Here is a 26,017-nt window from a genome sequence, read left to right on the forward strand (position 1 = left end):
GAGGCTCAGGTTCTAGTCATGTTTGCCTCCTACATTCACCACCCTCATTAGGCCAATGTACAAGTAATAGGATTTAACACTTTATGTACCCAGGGACTCTAGATACTGGATAGCCATCATATTAGCCATGGATACTGGGGTAGCTAACCAGCTCCATCTTTGCTTCTGTTGCCCAAGCTAAAGCTAATTTGACTATGCTTGAACAAACTCAAATATTGAGTTCAGCACAGGCTTAGAAATGTATGCTATTCTGAACTGTAGTGAAAGTTAGAGTGAAAAGGTGTTAAAGAACTATAGTTCCGGAGAAAATACACCAATCTCTCTTCTCTTACACAGGATGTTACCCCTTGGAAAACTGTTTGTAAATAAAAAATTAGTTAAGGGTTAAATATAAATAAAAGTCATAGAACAATACAGAAAATGATAAACGTGGATTTTCATGAAAAGGAAATACCCTCGAACAGACTTTAATGGAAGACTACAGTCTCAGTCTTACAAGCATCTTGTATGGAATAATGCTTACTACTGTGAATGTGGTTTCTTACCGAAGGTCACAGGACCAACACCAAAGTCGTATTTTAGATTACTGGTTCTGTAGCCAGGGAAAACAGAAAGAAAAAAAAGAAAGAAAGAAAAAAAAAGGCAACATAAGAACACACCTACAAATTATTAGAACCAATACAAAGAATATGCAACTACAAAACAATTGCACAACTGCTTTCTGTAATACTTCAGCTTAGAAGCATACATGAAACTTCATCGGTGAGTGGCCTCAGAGTGAGAACCCGTCGCTTTAAACAGCGCTTTGGGAATTTCACGCGAAATGGGTACGCATAGTCCCCTGTTAGCAAACGGCTTCACCGAAACCCTGGTCCCGCTAAATTCTCCGCAGCCGACGAGGCTGCCCGGCAGGTATAGCTCCTCGTCCGAGGGAGGAAGGGAAGGCCCGGCAGGTGACAGGATCCTCGGCGGGCGGGAAGCGGGTCACCCGCTCACGGCCGCTGGGCGGGGGCCGCAGCTCCGCTGAGGAGAGCCCCGAGGGAAGGCGTGCACCGGGACTCAGCCCGCCCTTCACCAGATACCACTCGCTCATTGGCTAGACACGTCGAAGAAAGCTTTTCATTGGTGGGTCGGTTTGTCTATCAGGCTAAATAGTAGGGCACATTCGGCGGGGCTCTGCGCGAATAAGTGGCGCAGGTAGGGGAGACAGAACTGCACTGGCGCAGTGCAGCGCTTCCCTTCTGCCCTACGGTGGCCTCCCGCCCCGCCTGCGGGGCTCGCTCACCTCCATCCTGAACTGGACCGCACTGCTGAGGTACTAGCTCCGGCTCAGGTCTGCTTCCCACCCCCTCAGGCTGAGCTGTACCTCAAGACCTCCTTTGTCTCCCTGAGGTATTTTGTCGCAGGCCGCCCTTGGGCGGGAAGAGTAGTAAGCTCGGGGTAGGCTGGACAGGGCCGCGCTCTACCGGGAGGTGGGCGTGGGAGCGCGGCTGTGGCGGAGGGCGGAGCTGTGCCGGGTGCAAAGCCGCTGCCTTGCGGATCAGGGGCGCTGGCGGGCTGCCTGCCCCGTGCTCAGGGGCTGCGAGGCGGAGGGTGGGGCTGGTGGACGGGGAAGCCAGGGACGGGGGGAGCGAGGGACTGGGGGCTGGACTCTCGCAAGCCTCTGCTGCGGGTCGGGCGAAACAAAGGCTCGGTAACGCGGTTGCTAGAGCGCTGGCGGTAGCCTGGTAACCGCCCGCTGCCTCTTAATCCGGGGGCGTCTCCTGGTTGGAGGCGGGGTGGAGCTCAAATCCCTGCGGGCGCCCGCCTGCTCTCCGTGTCCCGGAGCTAGTTCTCGTCTACGCTCCCGTTCCTATGCGGACTGCGGTAGTGGCGCTCCCAGCAGCGTGGCCCCTGGCGGGCAGCTCCTCCGGGAGACGGGCGGCTTCTAAGCGAGCGCTCCCCGGCTCCGCCGGGGCTGCCCGGGAGCACCATGAGTTCGGAGCCGCCCCGCACCTCGCTGCTCCGCGCCCTGTTTAAGATGGAGCCGGCGGCAGCCGCCTCCGAAGTGCTGGGGGGAGCCTCGGAGTTCTTGAAAGGTGAGAACGGGCCGGGAAGCGCTCCCCGTCCCCTGGCTACTGGGGTCCCACTAGCTGAAGCCTCTCCCTCAAAAAGGAAACGCGCTGGCTTCTTTCCCGTCCTCCCCGCCTCCCTCCCCCGGCTCCACGGGCTTTGCTGCGTGCCCGGCTCGGTTTTGGCCGCCTTCGCCTTGCGATCTGCCTACCCTTTGGCTGCTGCGGGGCACGCCTAAGCCGTTCCTTCCTCCTCTCTTTTCCGGTAAGAAGCGGGGTCGGCACCTGTTGCTATGTACTGTAGTGTTCTGTTTCTGGGTCAGAAATCACCCCCGCTGTCGTCAAGTCGCTCCCGAGGGGTGCCCGCCCGCCCGGTCAGAGCGGGGCGGCGGATCCTCGCGGGGACAGGCGCTCCCGCCACTGCTCACGCAGGAGAAAAAGGGCCCGCGGTGCCTCTTCCGATCCCGGGCCCCGCGGGAGGTGGCGCGGGGTGGGGTGGGGGTGGTGGGGTGTGAGGCGCCCACCGTCGTGGTGACAGGCGTGCGGCGGGGCAGTGGCCCTCTGCTCTATCCGACCGACACTATTGTCCTCATCTTTCTTTCAGACCGGCTGTACTTTGCTACTTTACGGAATAAACCGAAGAGTACTTCGAATACCCACTATTTTTGTACTGACGAGGAGCTGGTCTATGAGAAGTAAGTGTTTTGATCTGTTGTGTTTTGTGTACTCGAAGTGATTACGTCCCAGCACTTAAATACTATGTAGAATATTTTTGCCTCGTTTAGTTACTTGCAAAAAGCATGAGCGTAAAAGTAGTCTGGATATATTTATACATTAGCTGAAACTAGTTTAACAAAATTATAAAACACAAAACCAGCCACAAGACCAGTTAAATGTCTTAAATTGTGGCTGAGCTAAGACAAAGATATCTGAGGTAATTGTTTAAAAGATGGAGAAAATCTCAAAACTCATTATGTCTTATTAAATAGTAAATAAAAGAGTATTCAGTATTAATAGACAAACCAATATGTTTTTATATGTATTTTCCCATTTCAAGAGTATGAAGTGATCACCTTTTGTACAGACCCACAAGAATACAAGGCTTATATGTGCTTTTGAAGAACATCTGGAGCTCTTCTTGGGGATAGCACTTCCAGTTGGCTTTTGTATCTTTAGAAAAGCAGAAAAAGTGCTTTTTGTCAAGTGAAAGCTTCATGTGTTTGGAAGACACTGACAGTGCACAGGCAACAGTAAAATTATTATAGTTGTGAATACTGGTAAAGGATGTAAAGCACATTAAACAAATATTTGCTCCGTGCTTTGTTTCTCTATGCTGTGTTCTCACATCAGCTGTTTCATGTGTGATGAAATACCTATCCACTTCGTAACAGGTGTGCTGCAGCAAAAGTGAAACAAAAAACATGGTCTTATTTGAAATATAACCTACTTTCTGTGTGAAGAACTTGTGAGCATCAACTGTTCTCCCTTTCTTCAGGAAGTTCAGTGCTGCTTTTTTGGAGGTGTAAAACAATTTTCTCTGGTTTCTAGCTTCTTTGTATGCACAGCTTGCTGTTTAAGAGTTTCTTTTCTACATGTGTTTTTGAGTCTTCATTATCTTAAGCTGTATGTTTTCTACTGGAGTACCTGATGTATTCTACTGGAGTTCCCAGTATAGACTTTCATAATTAACTTTGTAGGTTGGGAGTAGGTTCTTTAATGATCATGAACTAATTTAGGTTGGAAAGAGCCTCTGCAGTACTCTAAGGCAAGGTTAGTTGACCTAGTATTAAAAGCAGTCTTTAACTGGAGAAGATCTTGAGCAGTTTGTATTATATGAATGTGTTCCACTTTCTTTAATAAAAGAAAAATGGAATCTTGTACCTCCTCTAAGACTTCTGTGTTATGCTTGGTTTGAGATATGTTTGATAATGTTTGAGCATTTTGATAATATGCTTCGAGAGAGAGTGAAGGAATCTTATGTTGTATTTTATCTTGGGCATGGAAAGGGGGAGCTGTTCTGTACTCTGTTACTGTACCAACCAAGGAATGTAACTGGGATCTTCTGTGTGAGGTTGGTAGCATATTTTAAAAAAGTACTCCCTCCACCCCTTAAATGTCTTGACATTTTTCTTTAACATGTATAAAGGCAATTCAGTAAGTACACTGTGTAACCCAGTTACCTGTTAACTACATACCAGGGTGTAACTTGGTACCAGATATAATTACAAGGTAATGAAAGGAAGCAGTGTCCTCTATCTTCTAAGGCATATCTAAAGATTCTGGACATGTAACTTGTGTATTCTGTGAACTGCTAGCTCCTAATCCAATTTGTCTTTTTTTAAGGTGTGTTATAATTTGTACCATAATAGCACTCTCCTTTTTGTACTCTCAAATTAAATTACTTAAACATAATATGAGGTAGAAATTAACTGACATTACTAGGTGGCATGAATGAATTTTTTGTAGTTACCTGTTTCACATAACAGTGCTACACTTTCCCCTGGAATTTGTATTGCACCATCCATCACTATGAGGGAGTGTATGGTAGTAAAACCATGCCTGACATTATTTTTATTCCTCTTTCTTTTCTCTCTCATTTCCAAAGAACTTTATATTATCCTAGGGAAGTAAAAGCAGGTATCGGGGTTACTATTTTTTTTTTCATATATTTTTCTGAAATTGAGAAGCTATAGGCAGAATGAGGAATAGAATGCAAGTTTCTTGGTATTTGTGGAAATATTGATTCTTCCTTTTTCAAGATATTCATCAGCGACAATGAGTTGCTTGACATCAGTCTGCCCCTTGGCTCTCAAATGTTTCACAGCGTGCACAGCAAAGCGGGGGCCCTGATATCAGGGGTTGTCTGTAAGTAGCAGTGGATCATAACTTTAATACACCAGATTGGATTTTCTGCAGCCTTTGTGCTGGGAAAGTGACTAGAAAAACTTGTTACATGATGGCAAAGCAAAACAAACATTCTGAAGACAGTTTTGAAGTGCTGTAGCTCAGAACAGTGGTTTCTTAAATCTTCATTCAAAATGACCTCTGCTGTTCTTGCTGATCAGAACTTCATGGTCACATCTGCTTTTTATTAAAATTAGTGATTCAAGGTGTTACAAGGAAGAGGATAGGAGGTATCCACTCGAGCACAAAATCCTCAGCACCCATGAGGCTCATATTTGTCATATTATATGACTGTTTAGATTCATCGTTCTAGTGACAAGGCCAAGATACTTCATTGTGCATGGGAGTAGTCTTTTACTTGGGCTGTTATTCTGTTAACTTTAGTGATAACTCTTGGGCATGAAGTGTTACAGAAAGTTATTTATCTGACTTTCCTGAGGTATCAGTTTGCTTTCACTGATGTGATATGTGGTCTGAAAACCTCATGAATATTTAGATTTCAGGCTGTCTGATTACAGAGCATGTTACTGGATCACACAGTACTTAAAATCTCACTGCCTCGCTTCCCTTTTTTTCCCCACTCTTGAAGAGACGAAGTAATAGCATACATTAACAGTATACCCATTTATTAAACAAACCAGATGTAGGTCTAATGCTTTTGGAAGTTTTGATCTCATAAATGTTGGCTTGTTCCTGCAGTCTGTCACATGAATTATCACTAACTTGTACACAAAGTGTGGTTATGTAATTTTGAGTACTTTATCCTTCAGTTTTCACTTGAAGTCATCAACTATTCTACTGAATTCATAACACTATCATTGCTTATCTAAACATTCACATTTTTAAAAATAATAGACTTAAATGCTTTTAAGAACATATCAAATGCTAGCTGGCTGGGAACTTGCTTCTGGAACTGTCACTATTTTGGCTAAAAGTACAGCAATTTAACCTTGAACCTGTTATGCCAGGCAATGTTATGTAAATTCCTTAGCTGAGGGAACAAGAAAATTAATTTATCCAATTCTCAATTCTCTTTGATCTGTTTCTGTAAGATATTTGTCAGTATCTTCCTGAAACACTGAGGTCCCTCCTGAACAAGTCTATGCTACTGCTTTTAAGGGAATACAGTCTTCCAGGTAACATAGTGCAGGTAACTGTTACTTCAGGAAACAATCCAGCTTGATGAAGACTGTCATTTGGCAAACAGACAAGCCTTGCCTTGGCAACACCTCCATTAATCAGTTAGGCACTAGTAAGAAGCTTTTTATTCTCTAATAGCGTCTTTCATGTTTCATCTTTCAGTAAACGGCTCTGGGTTGAGGATACTACACTTGACTGGTTAACTTTGCTTTCACATATTTTTGTCAAAACAAATTTTTGTTTTTTTGTTGAAGTTTTATCAAACAAGTAAAATTTAGATAATGAGAAACAGGAATCACTTCCTTATTATAAAGGCAGCTTTCATAAATCATAATGGTTTTGTTTGGTCATTTGTTCTGACTTTGAGTCTCTTACATAAACAGCACTTTGACATCTTGTGAGCAGCTGTAAAAGTAATTAATATATTCTCTGTACATCCTATGTTTTACACTAAAACTAAAGCCATGGTTTCTTGCCCATTTCACAGCTTAATGTTAGCTCCTTCTTTGAATTCAAACAACAGTAGAATAAAATTCTCAAATGCTTAGCTGCAGCAATATTACATGAGAACTGTTTGGACTTCTGCATGTGTATATGTAAAGAAAGTTTTTCTTTTTCCTATGAGAAAGGTAAGGGTTAACTTGTTTATTTTCAGCTTGGCTAAATGCTTTCCATGGCTACCCAATAACAGTACTTGCATAGGAAACCTGAACTTCTTCATTCTCTGGCTTATGTCTTTTGAAAGGAAGAGGAAAACTTAAACTTACCCTTGTTACAACAAACAGAACTGCTGCTTTACACAGAGAACAGGGAGTTCTTTGTTCATATTAGTAGCTTTTGAAGACTTGAACTTGATTAACAGATGACCAATATAACTTTGTAAGCTAAAATCCACAGGAAAAAATATTAAAATTCCCAACTCTAATTTATATCAAGGTGAATGAAAATACAGAGCAGAAAAACTTCACATACTAACACCAGCTTTTGTATGTTTAACTGTTAAACATCAGTGGTAAGACTGCTACTCCAGCTTTATTTTGTTTTCCATCTTAAAATGAGATATTTTACATTCAATGCAAATAACAAAATTGAAAGATGTAAGAATTGGGATTGCCAACTTTTCCTTCAGACATGAGCTACTGACATAATTTTTTACTTGAAACATGTAAAGTGTTATCCCTTAACACCTGTGGTGTTCTCTCCAGTCCAACAATTGCATAGAGTTTGACATACGACTCTACCATATCTGTCTTAACTGCTTTGTATGGAAAAGATAAATGCAATTGTAGAAAGTTTTATCAAGGATTTTTTTTTTGCTAACAGGAAAAGGGTAACAGGAAAAAAAATGTCTGTTTTCTAGGCTTCTGTTTTATATTGGATGGAAGCGTAGCCTGAGACAGGAAAGCCCTTTTGAGAAACCTGGCCTCTCAAGGTGAAATTTTTTTTCCATAGAGTAGGTTTTTAACATGACCTGAAAGTTCTTCTGTAGGGAAACTTTTACAGGAAACAGGAGAATCTCTCCACTGATACTCTTATGGTATTAAAAAAATGCATATATCTGGAATAGTTATTTAACCAACTGTAACTTGGATACATTAGTTATTGTTGAATTTTGAAGAATCAGGGTCTTGAGTAGGATTTAGAATACTGAAGGGAAAATGGGAGTGAGTACGTGGTTTTTTTGTGTAATCCAGAGCCTCTGCATCATTCCTACCTTCAGATGCAAGCAGTGAGGCAATAGGTAATTTCTAGGCTTGTATTTGCTGCATCATCCTTTGTCTGTTCAGAACTGTGCAATCTCTAAGTAGTATTAAGTGTTAGGGATTGTGGCTCAGCCCAGATAAGAAAGCTCCTAGCAATTCACGTGTAACTGGAATTGGTGGGGCTGGAGCAGTGCTGTTGAGCATCCCACCTTTGTTCATGTACTTGAAGAGGAAAGGAGAAACATACTAGGAAAAAGGAATTGGAGAAAGAAGACTGAATAAGTGAGATTTCCTGACCAGCAGTTAGGTTGTTGTGGATGTATAGACTCTGGCTTTTCATCCAGAAGTGTTTCTGCATTTGATATGTATTTAGCTTATGATTTCAAGTATTTTATCTGTAGCAGCCACTTGGCCACATCTGCAGTAGTTTGTTCCTGTACTGCTTAGTGGCTAAATCCAAAGCACATGCAGTGAGGACTTTACAGTGCAGTGACCTGAATGTTCCAGTAATCCAGCCTAGGAAAAGGGGAGAGAAAAGCAAGTGCTCAATGTTTTCCTTATTCTAATACACTCTTAATTGCCTTATTTTAATAGTAAAATGGATCTTTATAAAATGATGGAAAATTAATGTAGTGTTGTAGTTGGGAAGCTGTATTTCTGCTAGTTCCTGTAATTTTTGTGGTTAATCATCTGGTTTGATTAATTGCAAGCTTGAGGTTCTCCTGTTTTGGCAGAAGAATTTTTTGTGGTTGCTAGTTTCCAAGAAGGCAATCTTCCTACCTTAAGGAGTAGTTGTATCTGGTGTAACGAGGCAACCAGGTGCCCCTAATTGCCAGGGAGTGAGCATGAGCTTGTGTCAAGCCCACCTGTGCCCAATTAGGGTGGGCCCCCACTGCGCATGAGCAGGACCAGAGGGCCAATAAAAGGTGAGGCCTGAGACACAAGCTCAGCTCACTCCTGAGCAAGCCAGCAGAGAGATCAGTTGCTCTCAGAGCAACAGCACTGATCCAGGCTAGCCAACCCTGTGGCTATAGGCTTGGAGCACTGTTCGTGAGTCTCTGCTGGAACACCTGGTTGGACCTTGAAGTGCCGTTCCCTAAAAGAGGTTCGTCTTGCTACACGCACTCAATAAAATTATTGCAATTGTGCTTCTGTTTTAAAGTTAAGAAATAATTGAGAAAGTTGCCATGCAAGTAACATAATTTCCCCACAGCACGGTAGTTGGGCTTCCAACTGTGTTCAAAACGACTGGAAATGGCTGCAGCCTGAAGAACGCATACATACCGTTGTCCTCAGTGTAGCAATAACACTGAATTTACACTGGTCTGTTATGAAGAAAACAATCTTGAAATATCTTTTCACATGGGAATCTGTTATCCTTTTATCTATACCTCTGTTGCTGTATGACAACTGTAAGTGAATTGCAGTATGAAGCTGCTGCTCTGTTGTATTCATCTGTGGGTGAAAATGTATCCGGCTTCTGGGGTAAAGTATAAGTAATGCAATTGAACTTTGAAAAATAACTTGATACCTCAGCTATAGACTGTGATTTTAATATGGAGGTTATCAATTGATTTTGGAGTCTGTCAGGCTAGAGTATTCCTTCATTGTTTGTAACCAGACTCCATCTGATAGTACAAGATATGAAAGATGTTTCATGTTGTATGTTAGTGGTATTCAAATGCTTAGTAAAAAAGTGAATTTAACATTAAGAAAATATGTCCAGGGCTTGAGTTGATCCATGGCACATTCACATGGCATTCTATGGAACTGCAGTCAGAAACAAGTTGAGTTGTGGACTGGATTTTTTTCACCATAAATGCCATTGAAAAATGTGCAGTACTGGCTTGCATGACAGAATAGACCAGTGAGCTCTTGGAGGGCTTGCAGTTATAGATGGGTGATCTTTCCTATGATACAATACAACAAATACCTGAGATCTTAAGCAGTAAGGAAGAAGTGGTTCTAGGAGTCTTCTAAGGTGAATACAGATACAAGAAACTTATGCCACTGCTTCCTGGTAGCATTATGATAGTATTTGTGAAGAAGAATATTTAAATATTCATCCTAGTATATTCTGGGGTTTTGCTGCTTAGTTTGAGAAGCATAAGGATAGCAAGTTTCCATGGGATGAGGGGGAAGAATAATTTAAGCTAACATCTAAGCACTTCATTAAAACAAAATATAATTACATGTAATATCATACTTGCCTTCTGTTCTGTTCCCACTTCCATTGTAAATGACTGTCTCTCTTAAGTGGCTTAAGCTTCAAAGGCATCCTGATTTTTTTTTTATTGTGTATAAATGCTTATTAAAACATCTAGATACAAAGAAAATCTATTACCTGTAAAAGAGGCAGAAGAAAAATAATACAGGGTAGATTGTTATCGGTGACTATAATAAGATTTGATTTCTTGTACTTCAACTATTGCCAGATAAAATTCTTAAGTCAGATGGTCACTTGATGTATCATTTCTTCCCCATTCCATTTAGCCCTCATTTTCCATCTTCCACCTTCCACTTCTCTCTAACACTCTGCCAAAATTCTGATCTTAAGAAGAAAATCCTTTAGGTGAGTCAGGATCAAGCGCTTCTAATTCAAGTACAAAAATGGACTGTTATACTAGTAATAATGAGGCTGCATAAGATTAAACCTTTCTGCTTAAGCATGTCAGAACTGAATTTATTTCTAAGAATCTAAATTTAAGAAGGATTTTGTAAATCAGAGTTCATTAACTTCAAAACAAAGCCTTGTATTACCTTTTAGAGAACTTTGATTTGGAGGTTTGTAAAGCACTTGTTTCACTTGGTCCCATTAAAAAAAGGACATTCAAGCTTATTCCAATTTAGAAATATTAAGTGGATTAAGTTAGGCTATTTGTTACATGAATATTTTTTTTTCTTCCTCATATCTTCCACATCATCTTAACAACAAAGCCAATGGCTGTTTTATGCAGCATACCTGGTGTTATGTAAATCCCTTGGGAGCTGCTGGTGTTTGCTGTATGGGTAGTGGTGCTGGTGCAACTACCAAAAGTGCCTTTATCTCTGCTTTATGATTGTGTTTGAATTCTGAAAAATACTTTGTTTCTGCAGCATAGACAAACTAGTGCTGCCAAATAGGAAGAGATGTTAGTAAGTCTTCTGTGTAGCTTTTCCAGAAGCTACATTTACTCTATTGTTAGAGCTCCAGTTTTATCTTCTTTGTCACAACTCATGCTTCTTAGAACAATTTTTAAATAAATTTCATCTCAATCTGTATGGAGGTGTTTGGTTTTTTTTCAAAATAACTGTTGATCATAGCTGGCAGACTTCCTGAAGAAAAGGAGGAATTCTGAAATTAAGCCCTGCTTTACTGCCACTGCAAATTTTCCATGAATTAGTTAACTTCTCTGCAACCTACTTATAAATAAAATCCTAAGAGTTGGACAGCTTAGTCTTTGACCCAGCTAATAAGCTTCTGTAATTAAGCATTAGGCCATAATAGTTTGTGCTGGAGGATTGAGCTGAATCTTAAAATTTGTTACTTGACATTGCGAGGCAGGTGATATGCAAGTGCATTGGTGTTGCAGAGACACTCATTCTAGATGGCAGTCAGACTAGTTTGTTGTCTCTCTTTGTACTGGGATTGGCTTTTTTTGTTTGAGAAAATATGGAGAGGAGGACATAAGTAAATTTATCAGCACAAAAAAGATAGGACACTCCTACTTGGTTGTTGTGTCCACTTAGAATAGCAGAATGGCTGAAGCCAGAAGGCCTATCCACAGTTCTAATCCCCAGGCACAAAAGCAAGGTCAACAAGAGCAGGTTGCTCAGTCTTGTACAAATGGGTTGTAAGTCCACAGCCTCTCTGAGTAACCTCTTCCCAATGTTTGCCCTCAAAGTAAAAGTTTCCTTATAATTAACTGGAAAGTAATGATTTTTAATTTTTTTTTCTGAAAAATAAAACCCTCTGCCATTGGAAAGAAAGCTTGAAAGGTACTACCACCTGTCATATGATTTCAGTAAGTTTTCACTACTTCAGAGCCACAGTCACCTTTTTCTTTTGTCATTCTTCAAAAAGCCACACTGTCAGATGCTGATGACCCATCTTACCAATAGGCAGGTATACAGTCTCTTCTAGCGAAAGACTTAAAGCAGAGCTGAGTTTAAGCTCTAATCTGTTCTCACGGTAGTTTATAATTTGTGTATCTACAAACTTCCGTAGACCACCAAGACAGACTTCTGTACTCAAAAAGGAAAAATACTGGAGAAAACTTGCAACTTAAATTCTGAGCAATTTTTGCACAATGGGTAGAGAGAAAGGCTCTAGAAGTTGTCATAAGCTTCTTGTAAGGGCTGCTATTGCTTATAAAAGTGTCATTTGAAGGTCTAGCTGGTAAGAACTCTATGAATCTCTACCAGGAGCTTACTTTTATTGTGCAATAATTTATCTTTACTATCTCTTTCCCAGGAAAGTGACTGCTGCTTCAAAGGTAATATGAATATTTAGGAATCTAGAAGAGAGAAACAAGGACAATCAGAAGATAGGAAATAAACTGAAAGAACAGCCTAGAGAAAAGAGGATTGGGGGCACAAAGGGAAACAATTATATGTTAAGTGTATGTGTGCTATGTAGTCTCTGAAATGGTACAGGATGATAGAAGCTTAAATTTCTGACAGATCAAGTGTATAAGACTGAATAAAATCTACTACCCATAAGAAATTCTATTCAGGCTTGTTCTTCATACTATCTAGTGATATATATTCTCATTTCAAGCATCTCTAGAACCTTTATCTAGGATGATATAGGCATCTCTTAAAGGGAAGTAGATGGTGTCTTGAAGTTCTGTAGATTTGTCCAAAACCAGACTGGATTTTATGGAATGAAGGAAAAAACTTCTGTGGTTACTGTGTGTGTATATAATGGAAAAAGTAGTTAGTTAGCCATCTTAAGCTGAAGCTACAAATGCTATCAAATTTTTCCTATTCTCAAATAAATAAAGAAGGGCCTATCTGTTGCACCATATATATTGGCTATTTGTTAACCCCCAAAAGTTACTGATTTGCAGCTTTAAGCATCAACAACAAGCATATTGTAATTTGCTTAGATCTTTTGTATTAATAACGCTTTTTTCTTTTTCTCCCAGTTTCTATGGAGATTTTGGACCTTTAAATTTGGCAATGTTATATAGATACTGCTGTAAGCTAAATAAGAAATTAAAGGTAAGCTTTGTTTAAAAACAATGTTCCTATATTCTTATGATTAGACATTCATTAATATGTGTTACCCACTTTGAAAGTGGGTGTTAGATGTGCATTATCTAGATGGTTACTACTAAGCTTTACTTTAATTCTTTGTTCTGAATTATTTTTCCTCTGAAGAAAGGAAAAATTGAATAAGCTTTTGCTTATCAGGTGAGGCACTGAAGCATGTGTTCATCTTTTTATATAACCTTATATAAAATAATGGTAACAAAGTATTCTGGATATTTCATGGGTTTGTAGCTAATGAAGAGGTGTGCTAGTTTGAATAACTGAAAAAACAGATGTTAAACTTAAAAAAAAAAAAGCTACCACACCCATGAAATCTCATAAATTCCATTCACTTTAATTAGAAGTAGCAATTTATCAAAGTGAATGGAACGTGTTTTTACACATCTAAAAGTGGAGAGAATAAAACAAGTGATGCAAAGGCAGTCACCACATCCCACCAGCAGACCATTATCTATTCAGTTTCCAAGCATCTGCTAATTTAGGAAGATTGTCTCTCAGATTTTCTGCTGAGTGTGGTATGACGTGGTATGGAACATCCCTCTGGTCAGGGACAGCTATCCTGGCCATGTAGCCTTCCAGCACCTTGCCCACCCCAGCATACTTGCTATGGGGACAGAGTGAGAAGGCTTTCATGCCATGTAAGTGCTGTTTGGCAGCAGCTCTAGAGCTGGTTTGTTATCAGTGCAATTCTAGTCAGAACACAGCATCACACAGACCGCTGTGGAGAAAACCAAACTCCATCCCAGCCAGACCCCCTATGCTGAACATGGAGCTTTAGATTTGACCTGGTCCCCAAAAAACTATGAATGTTTTGGCATTGTTTTTGTTTTGGTTGTTTTTTGGTTTTTTTGGTTTTTTAACATGTATAGAAAATTTATCAATTGCAAGAAATGGAAAACATGTTCTATTCTGACTTACTAATTAATATAATTTGTGTACAAATAGCAAGGAGACCCTTCACTGAATAGTACAGATTTAAAATCTTACTTTAATATAAAATATTAGACCTGTTACTGACAGAAAAGGAAAATGGGACAGCAGAATGTGATGACATTTGCTATGGGTAAGAGGAGTCCTGTATTAGAAATGACGTTATGTTCTGGGACTAACGTTTTCATGGTACGAATGAACCCAGTATGCAAGTTGATTCACACTTTCTGCTGCTAACTGGGCATGCTGATTTAAAGCCAGGTAAACTTAAGAGAATGCTCTGCAAAAGGAGGAGTTTGTAGAGTTGCTATGACCTTTTCACAAACACAAAAAAAGTACTTCTAGTGAAAATTCATGTTGCTTTTTAATATAGAAAGTTAGAAATATGCCTGTTAATATTGGGAAAGCATCGTATTTGCCATTTCTGTGTTAAAATTAAATAGTGGTTATAAATAAACTTTTTATCACACTGTTTGCTAGTGCCACTGCCCTTTCAAAGACGGGACCAGTGGAGCTTTCTCACTAGGAATCTTACATTTTTAACCTAAGTTCTGTTGTTTATGACCTTAAATTTGAGTTATTAAAGACTGTGGAGAATGCTTGCTCTGTGAAGCGGTTACTCTAAAGAAGAAACATCAATAAGTCTACTATTTTTTGACTGTGCTATGAGAACTAGAGAGATTAATTCTGTTTTTTTCCCTGATTCAAGCTGAGATTGTTATCAGTTTGATCATCAGTTTACATAGTCTCATGTTGAAGTGTGTTCCTGTTACAAGGCCATCATGTACATTGAATGAGGCAAGCTGATCATCATAGAGGGTATGATATAAAGATTGCATATCATAGTACAAAAAAAAGTAGCCAAGGGAGCCAAATTGGAACTGTTAGTGACATTTTCAGGGCTGATTTAGCAAACTGTGCTGTCATTTCAAAGTAAATTTTCTATATTTTGGGGGGAGTAGGGGGGAGCAAATGTACAGTATGAGGAGTATAGATGGTCAGGAAGAGGACAGAGAAATCTCATGCATATCAGCTGCTGTCTTGGGTGAGAGGCAGTGCTGCTGTTCCAAATAAATTCCTTTCAACTGCTGATGTATTATAGAGAAGGATAACTTGGATAACTTGATAGTGTAACCACTTGGAAGTAATACCTGAAATCAAACAGCTAAAGCTTGGAATACTACCTGAGTGGTGTGGAATCTTTTGCATTAATAGATTCCCATCTGGTTGAGTGGTGCTACTGCTGACATTGGCTTAAGTAAGCTTTGCTCTTCAAATAGTCAAAATCTATGCCAGACTCTGTCTTAATTTAGATAGTATCTGAAGTAGGTAAGTGGGCTTTTAAGACAAAACCATAGGGCTGAATCATACAGCTGATGTATCCTGTAGGCCTAGCCACAGAAGACTACTGCTCAGCTTCACTAGTAGTGAATTATAGATTCACAGCTTCTGCCCTTCTACCCCTCACATTCTCATGTTTGTCCTTCACAAGTGTGTCTGAGGGGATTTCTGAGGCCTGAACTTGTATGTGTAAGAAGTTCATGACCTGTGACTGACTTCCCAGCAAGGCATTGATTCAGTGAGCATCAAAAGTATGGTAATTCTCACATGGCACGAAGAGGACATGTGGGCATCCTGTGATCAGGGTTTCAGAGATAAAAAGTGCTGATGGGACTTCATGGAGAAAGAGTCCTCTTGAGCAACCTGCTGTTTCCATACCCTTGCATTAAGGGCAACTGTGGTCTGTGACCAACAGAAGGAATTGGTTTATAGAAAGTAAAAGGCACTGCAGATTATAATCTGGAAATCCAGCTCCAGGATGATTGCTGTTGACATATGTTTTTCCTTAATTTGGTATATATCTGGTTGCGTTTTGTGTACTTTTTAATGAAAAGGTTATTTAAAAGATGTCAGACTAAAAAGATGTTACTCTCAAAACAGGACTTGTTTTGCATGCATTTAAGACTCAGAATTTATTGAGTTTAAAACTTCTATGAATAAGAACAGGAGAAATGAGAGTATAAGTCATTAAAACAAACCAACCGTCCAAATTTCCTGCCTAAGTCCTTCACCTATATTTCTGTTTTGGGAGAGGAATTAAACACAGGAAGTTTTCTGATTTCCCCTTTCCTTTCTTGCACCACAGGTATGGAAGGAGAAGGGCACCATTTTGAAATGTGCTAATGGCAGACCAACATTTAAAAGTAAATTATTTTAACTTTATGCTGGCTGATTTTAAAAAGAGCAAGCAGTTCTGTCCCAAAGAGCTGAAGAATTTGTTCAGATACTCATTTGCTGAGAAAGGTGGAGCTAAAGTCCTGGTTATGCTTTACAGGAAAACTTTTCTGACCTTCTTATGCTTCTAATGTTTTGATTAGTGATGACTATGGAGATGATCTTGACTAGACAATTCAACAGCAAGAAAAAATGCTGGACCATGCCATCTTCCTACTTGTTCTTCAAAATCTGTTTGGGTAGAATTGCTTGACTAAGCAACCATGATTCATTTATGAAGAAATGTTATTCTGGTTTAAATAAATTGGATTGTCATAGAAAGTGCTTTAAAATCTTGCTGTCTTCTGTGTGGATAGTCTGAACAAGCTCAAAATCAGAAGCATGGGCATTCAGAGCAGAAGCATCATTGAAGTATATGATACAAATACAGATGACAGGCAGGAGATGGAAGGTTCTGGCAGACTTATGAACTATGGGGCTAACATTTTTTTCTGTGCTGACTGCATTGCTGCTGAATTGCAGGTGGTGGGTTTTTTTAAAGATAAACTGTTGGGCATACACACAGGACTATAGTAATGGCAAGCATCTCCTTTAGTAAAACTTAGATATTGAGGCAGGTTGTGTGTATAATTTTGTATGAACAGTTTGCCAGCCTTATATTCAGTTTATTTGTACATATTACATAAATACATGTGTGTATATATAAAAGTAGTAATTTGCATCAGTGCAGACTTTTTAAGCACATTATAGTAGTTTCTTGCTTGAACAGTGTAAGTATCCTAGTAATTGTCTACAGTGGCACTTTTTAAGCCTCTCATCAACGTCTGTTTAAGTAAATATCTCTTGAGGTCTTCAAGAAACAAGAAAGGATCTAGTATTGAAGAAGAAGGAAAAAAAAAAGAGAGAGAGAGAGAGAAGTCATTTCACTGTGAAATGAATGTGTTCTGGAATCCTCTCATATACCTAATGAATAGTTTTATCACTTAAACCAAAACCTGATAGGCATCTCATTAGCCTCTGCTTTTAGCTCAAAAGATTGTCTTTGATTATGTTCCTCTGGGATACGTATTGATACATCCCTCTGTGCCATTGCTACATTTGTTATTCTAACTGTGTGAATCTGCTAAAATGTTTTACTGATAAAGAAAAATCTTCAGTGCTTCATGGTGTGTGTGTTAGGAAAAAAGCTGATTTGCAACTATGCTACTTTATCACATCTAACTGTAGCTACTATGTAGACAACTTGTATTGAAAAATCCATTGTGGACAGGCTGTTGGTTTTCTGCCTTGTGCAGCATCTAAGGGAGCTAAAGCCCTAATACATTCAGGTGGAGCTCTGAAGTTGAAAAAACAGTCACCTTAAAGAACTGTCTTCAACACTTGTCACTGAATGTAGCCAAAGGTGTAGGTTTGGCTTATTAAATATGGTCAGTATTTAAGAACAGCTTGTTGACACTTCAGCAAACACTATAAAACTTTATTTTCGGTTACTTGTGTGGAAATAAAAAGTGGTTTAATTTATAGGCTTCTGAAAAGTAAAATCATGATGCAGTTTTCCTCCCATTACTAACTTGCAATCTGTTGATTCGTGTTGATTTTCTGTTTTCTGTTAAACCTTTTAGTTAGGTTTCAAAAACCATTTAATCTAGCAATATAGCTCAGAAGGGTCAAACCCTACAGTTTGCAAATGAAACAATGAAAACAATATATTCCTTTCACTTAAATAATCTGGGAATTTTTATGGTGAGCTGTCACATTTTGACTACTTCAAGTACTTCAAGTGTAGAGGCACGTCAGAATTTGAATGATTTAATACATGATTTAAAAAATGATTTTGTAAAATAAAACAAGAAATGGTCTTATCACATAGAAATTTTGGGTAGCTCGTAGAATGTGGGGTTTGCAGTTTAAAATGGTATTTCAGGTGAACTGTAAACTGTTGCAAAGAACTTAGCTTTAAAATAACTAGTAGTCAAGTATAATTGAAGTTCTGTCACTCTTACATAACTACTGTGATCTTACCCCACCTACACATCATTGGTGGAACTGCAGTTAGAGAACACTAAAATTTAAAAAACTGAGGGGGAAGAAAAGAGGTTTCTTAAAATAGTGGGAATAATTTTGTCAAGATTTTATAATCAAATGCCTCACTAATTAAATAACTACTTGTGCTTTGGATGTTTGCACATATGCTGGGGGAGATGTTGCTTTTGGTTTCAAGTTACCACCTCTTCCAATCCATAGTAACCAGCTATTTTGGGAATTATAGTCCTGTTTAGATATACCCAAGAGCATTAACTTTTACTCCTTCTACCTATGGAAATTCAGGGTGATAAGACCAGACTGAAATGTACAGTTAAAATTGCTATTAAATTTCTATGGGAGAGTGGGAGTAAGACACTCACTATGATACATACACTGGTTTGCTCTGGGTTTTATCAGCTGCTTGTTTTTTTGCAAAATTTGATGCTGTTATTAACGCTATCATAAATTTTGCATCCAGGTTTAAGATGAGAGTTGGCGTTTACAGATTTGTGGAAGTGAAATACAGTTGGCACTACTTAAATAAAACATGACTGCAGCAGTTACCTTACCTCCAAGTGTCATCAGTGCCAAGAGCAGGAACACAAAGTAAATGAAAATAGTCATATTGGAGTTAAAAAACAGCAGCACTGATATGAAGGCAGTTATTAAAATGTGCAACTTCTAAAAATAGAAATGTGCTTCAGATATTTAGAATCAGAATCCAGTATGTCTGATGACTTCTAAGAACTGTAGTACTACTGTGCAAACCTGTGCCAAGAAAAACATGAGTGATAGTGTTGCAGAATATAATGGAAGTGTAGCAATCCAGGAAGCTAAAAAAATAATAATGCAACAAACTGTTTGCAATTCTTAATTGACAGTTTGGCTTTAAATAGTTTTGCTGCAGTTTCTTTTCTGGTGCTTGTTGGTCTTGTTTTCAATGGGAGTTTTGCCCACAGGATTCTGATAAAGGTTTCGTTTCTTCCTAAAGAAAGAAAATATGCAAGTGTTACTAGTTCTGTCTCTCTACCTAGCCTTTTTTCAGGCTTTTTACTTTTGCAATCATTTATTTTTTCCTGTAAATTCCTGCTGTTGAAATTTTCTAAAAATGTCTGTCAGCCCATTTTTAGGTAGTATAGATGGAAGATTATTTTAACTCTGGCCTAGCAAGTAAACAAATGACAGATACTTTCTATAAATTCCTCTTCTTTCCCAAAAAAAGGTAAAGGAAAAAGAATAAAGGAGAGAGATTTACAGGTGGAAACTAAACTACACAGCTTTAATGAAACAATGATTAAAAAAATAATGAAATATGTACAAATACATACAAACCCAATATTGCACTGCTCCCTGCCCCCTGAAATGCCCAGGGCCCATGCTGGGAAAGTCTCAGACAAGACTGCTGGGACTGCTGGACAGATGGGAGCTGGATTCAGGAATGTGTGGATCGGAGTCAAAGGCAGATAAATGGAGACAGGGTCCTGCCAGGATACTGACCATGAAAGATTGATTGCTTCCATTTTTTCTCTTGCCTTCTTTACAGAGCTACATGCTTAAAAGAGATTTAACATAGGAGGATGTTTTAATCTGAATATTATTTAATCAGTGTTCAGAAGCTATTGTTCAAATATAAGCTTGGAAAAAAAATTCCAGTATTTTATATTGAACATTTTGGTTCAAATGCATTTTGTGGGATATTTTCACACAGCAAACTAAGATCTACAGATCTGCCCTGACAGGGGCTGTTTCCCTGCACTTTATTGCATAAGAAAATTGTTCATGATATTGATAATTTTTTCCTTCTTTAAGAATCTCTGTAAGTATTTTTTCTGAATAATTGTTTTGGAAAAGTAAGTTCTAAAAGTTGGGGGTTTTAAAGTGCATTATTCTTTCAGTAAATATATGTTGTCTGTTTTTTTTAACAGTATTTCAGTCTATCAAGAAAGAAGATAGTGTATTATACAAGTTTTGACCAGAGGAAAAGAGCAAATGCAGCCTTTTTAATAGGTGCATATGCTGTAAGTATTGTTTATCACCTGAATACTTCTCACCTTAAGACATCTGCTGTGGGTAAAATAGCATCTCAAGATGGTTCTTATGGATGTAGGCAGATTGTAATTTCATTCTTTTCTAAGCTGTCTTTGAAAATTATGTTGTATGAGTTTTAGGGAAGCCCTGTCTTTGGCACTTAAATCTATTTGCTTCACTACAGACGGAGTAGCTTTGGCAGACCATGTGAACATTTCCTGTAGGATACCATTTTCTTGAATGTCAGAAATGCAAACCACAAACTTACCTCTAAATTTGGCTGTCTCCTTATGACAGTAGTGAAATTTATACTGAGGAGGAAAAAGCTTTTTCTTACAGCCTTTCCTAAAGTTACTAGACAAGATACATAGTGATTATTGGGTGGATTCACTTAATTTTTGTAGCCTACCCAGAATAATGGAAAAATTGAGGCCCTTCAGCCTTCTAATATTACAGTCGATATGCAATGCACAGGGCCTTCTTAATTACACAAGCCTTATTTATCACCTAAATTTTGATAGTCCCGAGCTGACAGTTGCATAGCCACTTGTGTGTCTTCATAGCAGTGTAGATCAAACTTCAATTTAACCTTCCTGCTTTACTGTCCAGAATTGGAGCAGACTTCTAGAAAACTTGGAGTCTTTGTGATAACATGTGTTAAGCTGATAAAGTATTGAAACTGACAAGCTGCTGGTCCTGAGCAGACATCCATGTGATCAGCAGAGTTCTGGAAGTCTCTGCTAAGTCACGCTTTATAGCATGTAAAAGCTGGTATATTTCTTTCAGACCTAATGTTATACTTAATACAAAGTTCAATAAATGCAAATTATAGTATTGAAAGAATTTCATATGCAGATTCTCATTAGTAGACAAAATGTTTTACTGCAAGTACACAGATAATACGTAAATACTTTTGAAAAAAAAGTAATTAAATGTAAAGATGGAAAAAAAAATGTGAGTTCTAAAATTTTAAAAATCTTTGGGTTGGATTCTTTAACCCATTGGAGTAGACCCAATGGAACAGCTCTACAAAAGGAATAGAAAGAACAAATGAATTAGAATATTCTAAGTTGTTTTGACTGTACAAGGCTATTTTTAGTAATATTTGAATTAATATCCAATTCTGTATTTTATATTCTGTTTAAGGATCCTTGAAATTTGGTAGCATCTCTTTATAAACTGTGCTTCCACTTTAGATCCAAAATCTGTCCGAATTGGCAGCATCTTCACTATACTGACTCCCACACTAGTTTGTAAAGAGACTTCAGCCATTCCATTCAGGCTACTTTTCGGTATCTGTTTGCATCATTGTATTTCCAGTTATGGATTTAGAAAGATTCACTCTGTGTTTTAAAACTGGTCTAATTAAGCCTGTAGCTGGAGAATACTTATTTAGCAGGTACATAGATTACAGGATCTAATTACCTTCTCTGGATTGCCCTTATCTGATCCTGCCTTCACCTTCCAATACATCTTACAAGCCTTAGAAAGGGTAGGCACTGGCATTTTCGAGGAGATGAGATTACCCTTTAATTCCTCTTGTCCAGTCCTTGTTATATGACTGTCTCAATTAAGTGGCTGTTCTCCGTGGATAAGGGGTTAAAAGGACATTATCAAGGTTAGCTCAACCCAGGGAGAGAATGCTGGTGTCCATGAAGGGAAGTTCTTGCAGAGCTATGTGGTAGGAACAGAAAGGTAAGGAGGTATGTAAAGTGCAAACCAGAGGACTGATCAGCTGAGTAAGACTATACCATATTTACAGCATTTAAGACTTGTGAACATGTGAACAGTCCTTTAAATAAAGGAACTGCTCAACAGCACTCAGGGCATGCACTGAGTGGGGAGGGCATATGAAATCCCTCTAAAGAAAGTGAAGCAGGGAAGTGCATGGTAGGTGTACCATGGTGTGATTGCACATGTGCTCTGTTGTAGGTATCAGGTGACAAGTCACGGAAGGAGTAGGTAGCTTATGTGAACAATAAGTTAAATTGGTGGGCTGTGACTGCATGCCCACTTAACCCTTGCCTTGCCTGTTTCAAGATGCTTCTAGCTCTTAATTGCAAGCACATACCTATGATCCGCATCTGCATTTGATGCTGTTATACCCCTGTCAGACTAGTAGATGTTTTAAGTATCTTCTGATTATTGAACATACAATGGTAATAAGAATATTTCTTTACTAACAGTGTTACCAGTACAAAAAAGTATTGATTCTCTTGTTGAAAACACATACATTAAATCAGTATGTCGTCTCAGAATTATTTCTGTAGTTGTGTATTCCTAAACTTTCAACTGTAAGAGTAGTTAATTCACCTTCTGTAATGCCAAGGAATTAATAAAAGGAATATTTATTCTAAAAATCATCTGTTTTGTTGTTTCAGCTGCAGAGGCTTAGCTTTTATAATCCAGATGTATTTATTACACACTCAAGAAATAGTATTTGTATTTTTGGGGTGCTTTACCTATAATGCTGTGTTCAGTCATATGCAGTGGAGGTATATTCTTGAGTTACATGCTAGGTAACCTGACCTGGAGGAATCTAATTGTATTCTTCAATAGAAGAGCTGTGTGTAACTGACAATTTGTTCTATTTCAATTTGAATATCCACATTGTGGCAGAAATATACTCTTTGATCTGTGGTCTTCTAGATTTTATGTCTTTTATTCTACTTTACAAAATTTTGAAAACAGTCTTACAGCTAGGAACTCTACCAATGTATGAAAGTTAATTGAGAAAGCTTGGGAAGTCCTCGTGTTAAAACATTAGGTGTAAAATGAAACGTGGAAAACAATGGATCAGGTTCTTGGAAGGTTTTCCAGAAGTGATATGCAATTTAGATTGTTCCATTGAACAGCTTCTTAGACATAAACATGTCTAACTGGGATACCCTATAGCTATTAAAATATTTTAATAAGAGACTCAAGTTTAAGCAAAAGTTTGGTCTTAAAACTATTGACAGCAGCTTTCCTTTTTGTAAATTATATCTCAAGAATAGGCATTTCCTAAATTTCAGTTTTACAGTATACTTACAGTACATTTGGGCTATTCATGACCAGTTGCTAAATTGTCCTTGCTCTTTAGAATTCTGAAAATGACAGATTACTTCTGTCATAAAATTCAGATTAAGAACAAATAAATAAATTGTAGTGTCAAAAGAACATGCAGACTTCTCTGATCTTATAGGGAATTTCACAATTCCTCCAAGTTGGCCAAGACTATAATGCAGACTGTTCAGTGATGTCAGAAACATGGTACTACCAGGTTCTGGAAAGTCTCACCAGGTGCCAGAGAGAATATTTTGAAGCTAGTATTGCTTTGCTTTTCATCTGTTTGAAAACTTAATTTAGTTGTTAAGGTTTTTATGTAGTCTTGTACAGTAGTTAATTTTTTTAAAAATAAATGAAAAATTGACTTAAAATAGTACTGCAAGTACTTCCATGGACACCAAATGCAAAATAGCCTGGTTTGACTCAATTTGTCCCTAGTTGTTTCCAAGGCGAAGAGGGGTGAGAGTGAGTAGGTTTGACAGAATTACATTGAAGTGATTACATTAATTCCTCTCTTGTCATCTAATAATACATTCTTGGAGAAATCATTAAGGAGAGTACATTTTTTCCTGTCTCATAACATATGTATGAACTGAGGGCTGCATCCCTCTTCCCATATTCTTAAGGTACTTTTTATGTTTCTTTGCTGGTTGAAAACCAGTAACCCCTACCTGGTTTTGTACTTATAATAAGGTTTGAATTCCTTGGGGTAGATGAGCAGGAGAAATACTTGTCTTTGTACCAGGGACTGCTCTTGTATTTCTTGAGGCATGGGTTCAGAGTAAAGGGAGAACATATACATATGGCACTTGCTTTGCCTGGTAAGCCTAGAGCTTCACTTCTACCCTTGTAGAATACAAATAGTTACCTCTGGCAATTCTTACAAGATCAAAACTTGATTAGTTGACCAAAATCTGTCTTTTGAGCAGTCATGGTGAAACGTAATGCTTTCAAACCGTGACAAACTCTGAAAAGAGATCCAGTAAGCTCTTTTTCCTTTTACTTGTAGATAGTAGATGGGTCTGGTCATATTTCTTTCTCATAATTACTTTAAGTTTCTCTTTTAGTAGTAACAGCTTTTGTTAGACTTCTCTAATGCCAGTAGGGAGAAAAGCTGTTGAGTTCTTAAGTTTGTAATTTTGTCACAGCAAATGACTGCGTAAGAGCAAACTAGTAGAGCATGCTGATTCAGTTGCTTGCAGGAGTGTTTTTCCCTAATTAAAAAATATAAATAAGACTTCTCAGCCTACCTGATGTTTTTAGACTTTGTTCTCTTTTAATCTAAGCATATCACATTACTGCTTAAATCTGCAATTCCTTCTTTGGAAGGTCAGCAAATACAAAGGCTTTTCATTTACTGCAGCATGTTTAGCCTCTTTGCTGTTTCAAGCAACACCTTTCTTCAGATTGCATTAGGTTGGCTTCACAGAGTTCTCGTGATACATTAGCAGCTCTAGAGTAGATCTGTTCCATATACTTCTAATCTGAAAGTGGCGCATGTGAGTGGGAGCAAGATGAATCCAAATTGTGTTTGAAATATTGCGAATAAGTGGTAAGGTGAACTTTCAAAATTCCCTTTTTGTTCTATAAACTTTTTAGAATATATGGTATGAATTTTCTTCACAGTGTGTAGTGCCGGTAGTGTCCCATCTGTGGAGAGCTTTATGTTTCAACCACATCATTATTCAGGAAATAATGTAAGAATGGAAATGTCAGAGACAAAAAATAGTTGGAAATTTTTAATGCTTGCTGAATCTGGTTTTTAACATGTCATATTGCCACATGTTATGAGGTGGAATAGTGACAGTGGGGCAAAGGAGGAGAACAACATCACCCTTTGTAAAACAGGTCTTGTAAGAGAGGAAATATTAAATATGTTCAGCATCAAAAGCTGAATAAAACTTTTAGGAACTAGCCTATGTCTTGTTTAAGAAAATTGTTTTTAAGAAAATTATTATTGGGATACTTGATATTCAACAATTATATGTGCATAGAGATAAAAAATAGCCATGTAGGTGGTGAGTTGCAGGCAAATGCCAAAGAAAGTTGTGTGGCTTTGCTTACAAAACATCTTTGTGCATGTGAAATATGCCACTTCAAAGTGAATGAAATATTTTTTTTGTAGATAGTGCTCCTGCTTAATACATATTCAAAGTTAAATTTATTTTAGGATCAGCTTTACTGTACAAATAGGAGTTGAAATCTAACAAGATGTGGTTATATTCTAATTTATTAAGTAAGATGAGCTGATAGTGTTCAGTGACAGCAGAATGAGCTTTGGCTTAAGGTGTTGCATTAACTAGATCTTGATCTCGTAACAGGTTCAGTTTGTTGAATTGGATATTCTTGTTAATTAGTAGTTTGATATTGACAATTAGGAATCAAAAAATATTTGCGTTGGAAAATAGTCCATTGAGTTGTGGTAGAGAAATGTTTCATTTATCAGCTGCTGTGATAATACTTTGACTCGTGAAGCTGGACAAAGAGCTCCTAACATAGATGCCATCTTATTAATCTTGTTGAGCATCTTAAAGTGTCTCAGTTGAAGAAATACGTGATTAAAAAAAAAAAAATTAAAGGAGAAATGACACAAAACAAACATTCCAGTTTCTGTTGATTTCAGAACCCTTATGTAGGTAATGTGTTTTCTGACCTATAAACGTCACAGGAGTTATCATAATGACTGTAGTATATATT

General features: G+C 38.3%; 1 protein-coding gene across 3 annotated transcripts in view; it reads left to right on the forward strand.

Annotated features, from left to right (window-relative positions):
* The first annotated feature begins 1,161 nt into the window (after window positions 1-1,161).
* Window positions 1,162-26,017, forward strand: part of CDC14A (cell division cycle 14A) — a 57,628-nt gene continuing 32,772 nt past the window's right edge. The window contains exons 1-5 of one of the 3 annotated variants that reach the window (XM_030455615.1): window positions 1,642-2,078; window positions 2,155-2,316; window positions 2,656-2,746; window positions 12,928-13,003; window positions 20,170-20,262. In XM_030455615.1, coding sequence (XP_030311475.1) covers window positions 1,973-2,078; window positions 2,155-2,316; window positions 2,656-2,746; window positions 12,928-13,003; window positions 20,170-20,262 — 528 coding nt within the window. In that variant the 5' untranslated portion in view covers window positions 1,642-1,972. Of the gene's footprint in view, window positions 1,316-1,641; window positions 2,079-2,154; window positions 2,317-2,655; window positions 2,747-12,927; window positions 13,004-20,169; window positions 20,263-26,017 lie in introns of those variants that run through there. The other 2 variants (XM_030455616.1, XM_008490887.2) reach the window with 2 other exon arrangements.

Source organism: Calypte anna, chromosome 8 (genome assembly GCF_003957555.1).
Source record: "Calypte anna isolate BGI_N300 chromosome 8, bCalAnn1_v1.p, whole genome shotgun sequence".
Lineage (NCBI taxonomy): Eukaryota > Metazoa > Chordata > Aves > Apodiformes > Trochilidae > Calypte > Calypte anna.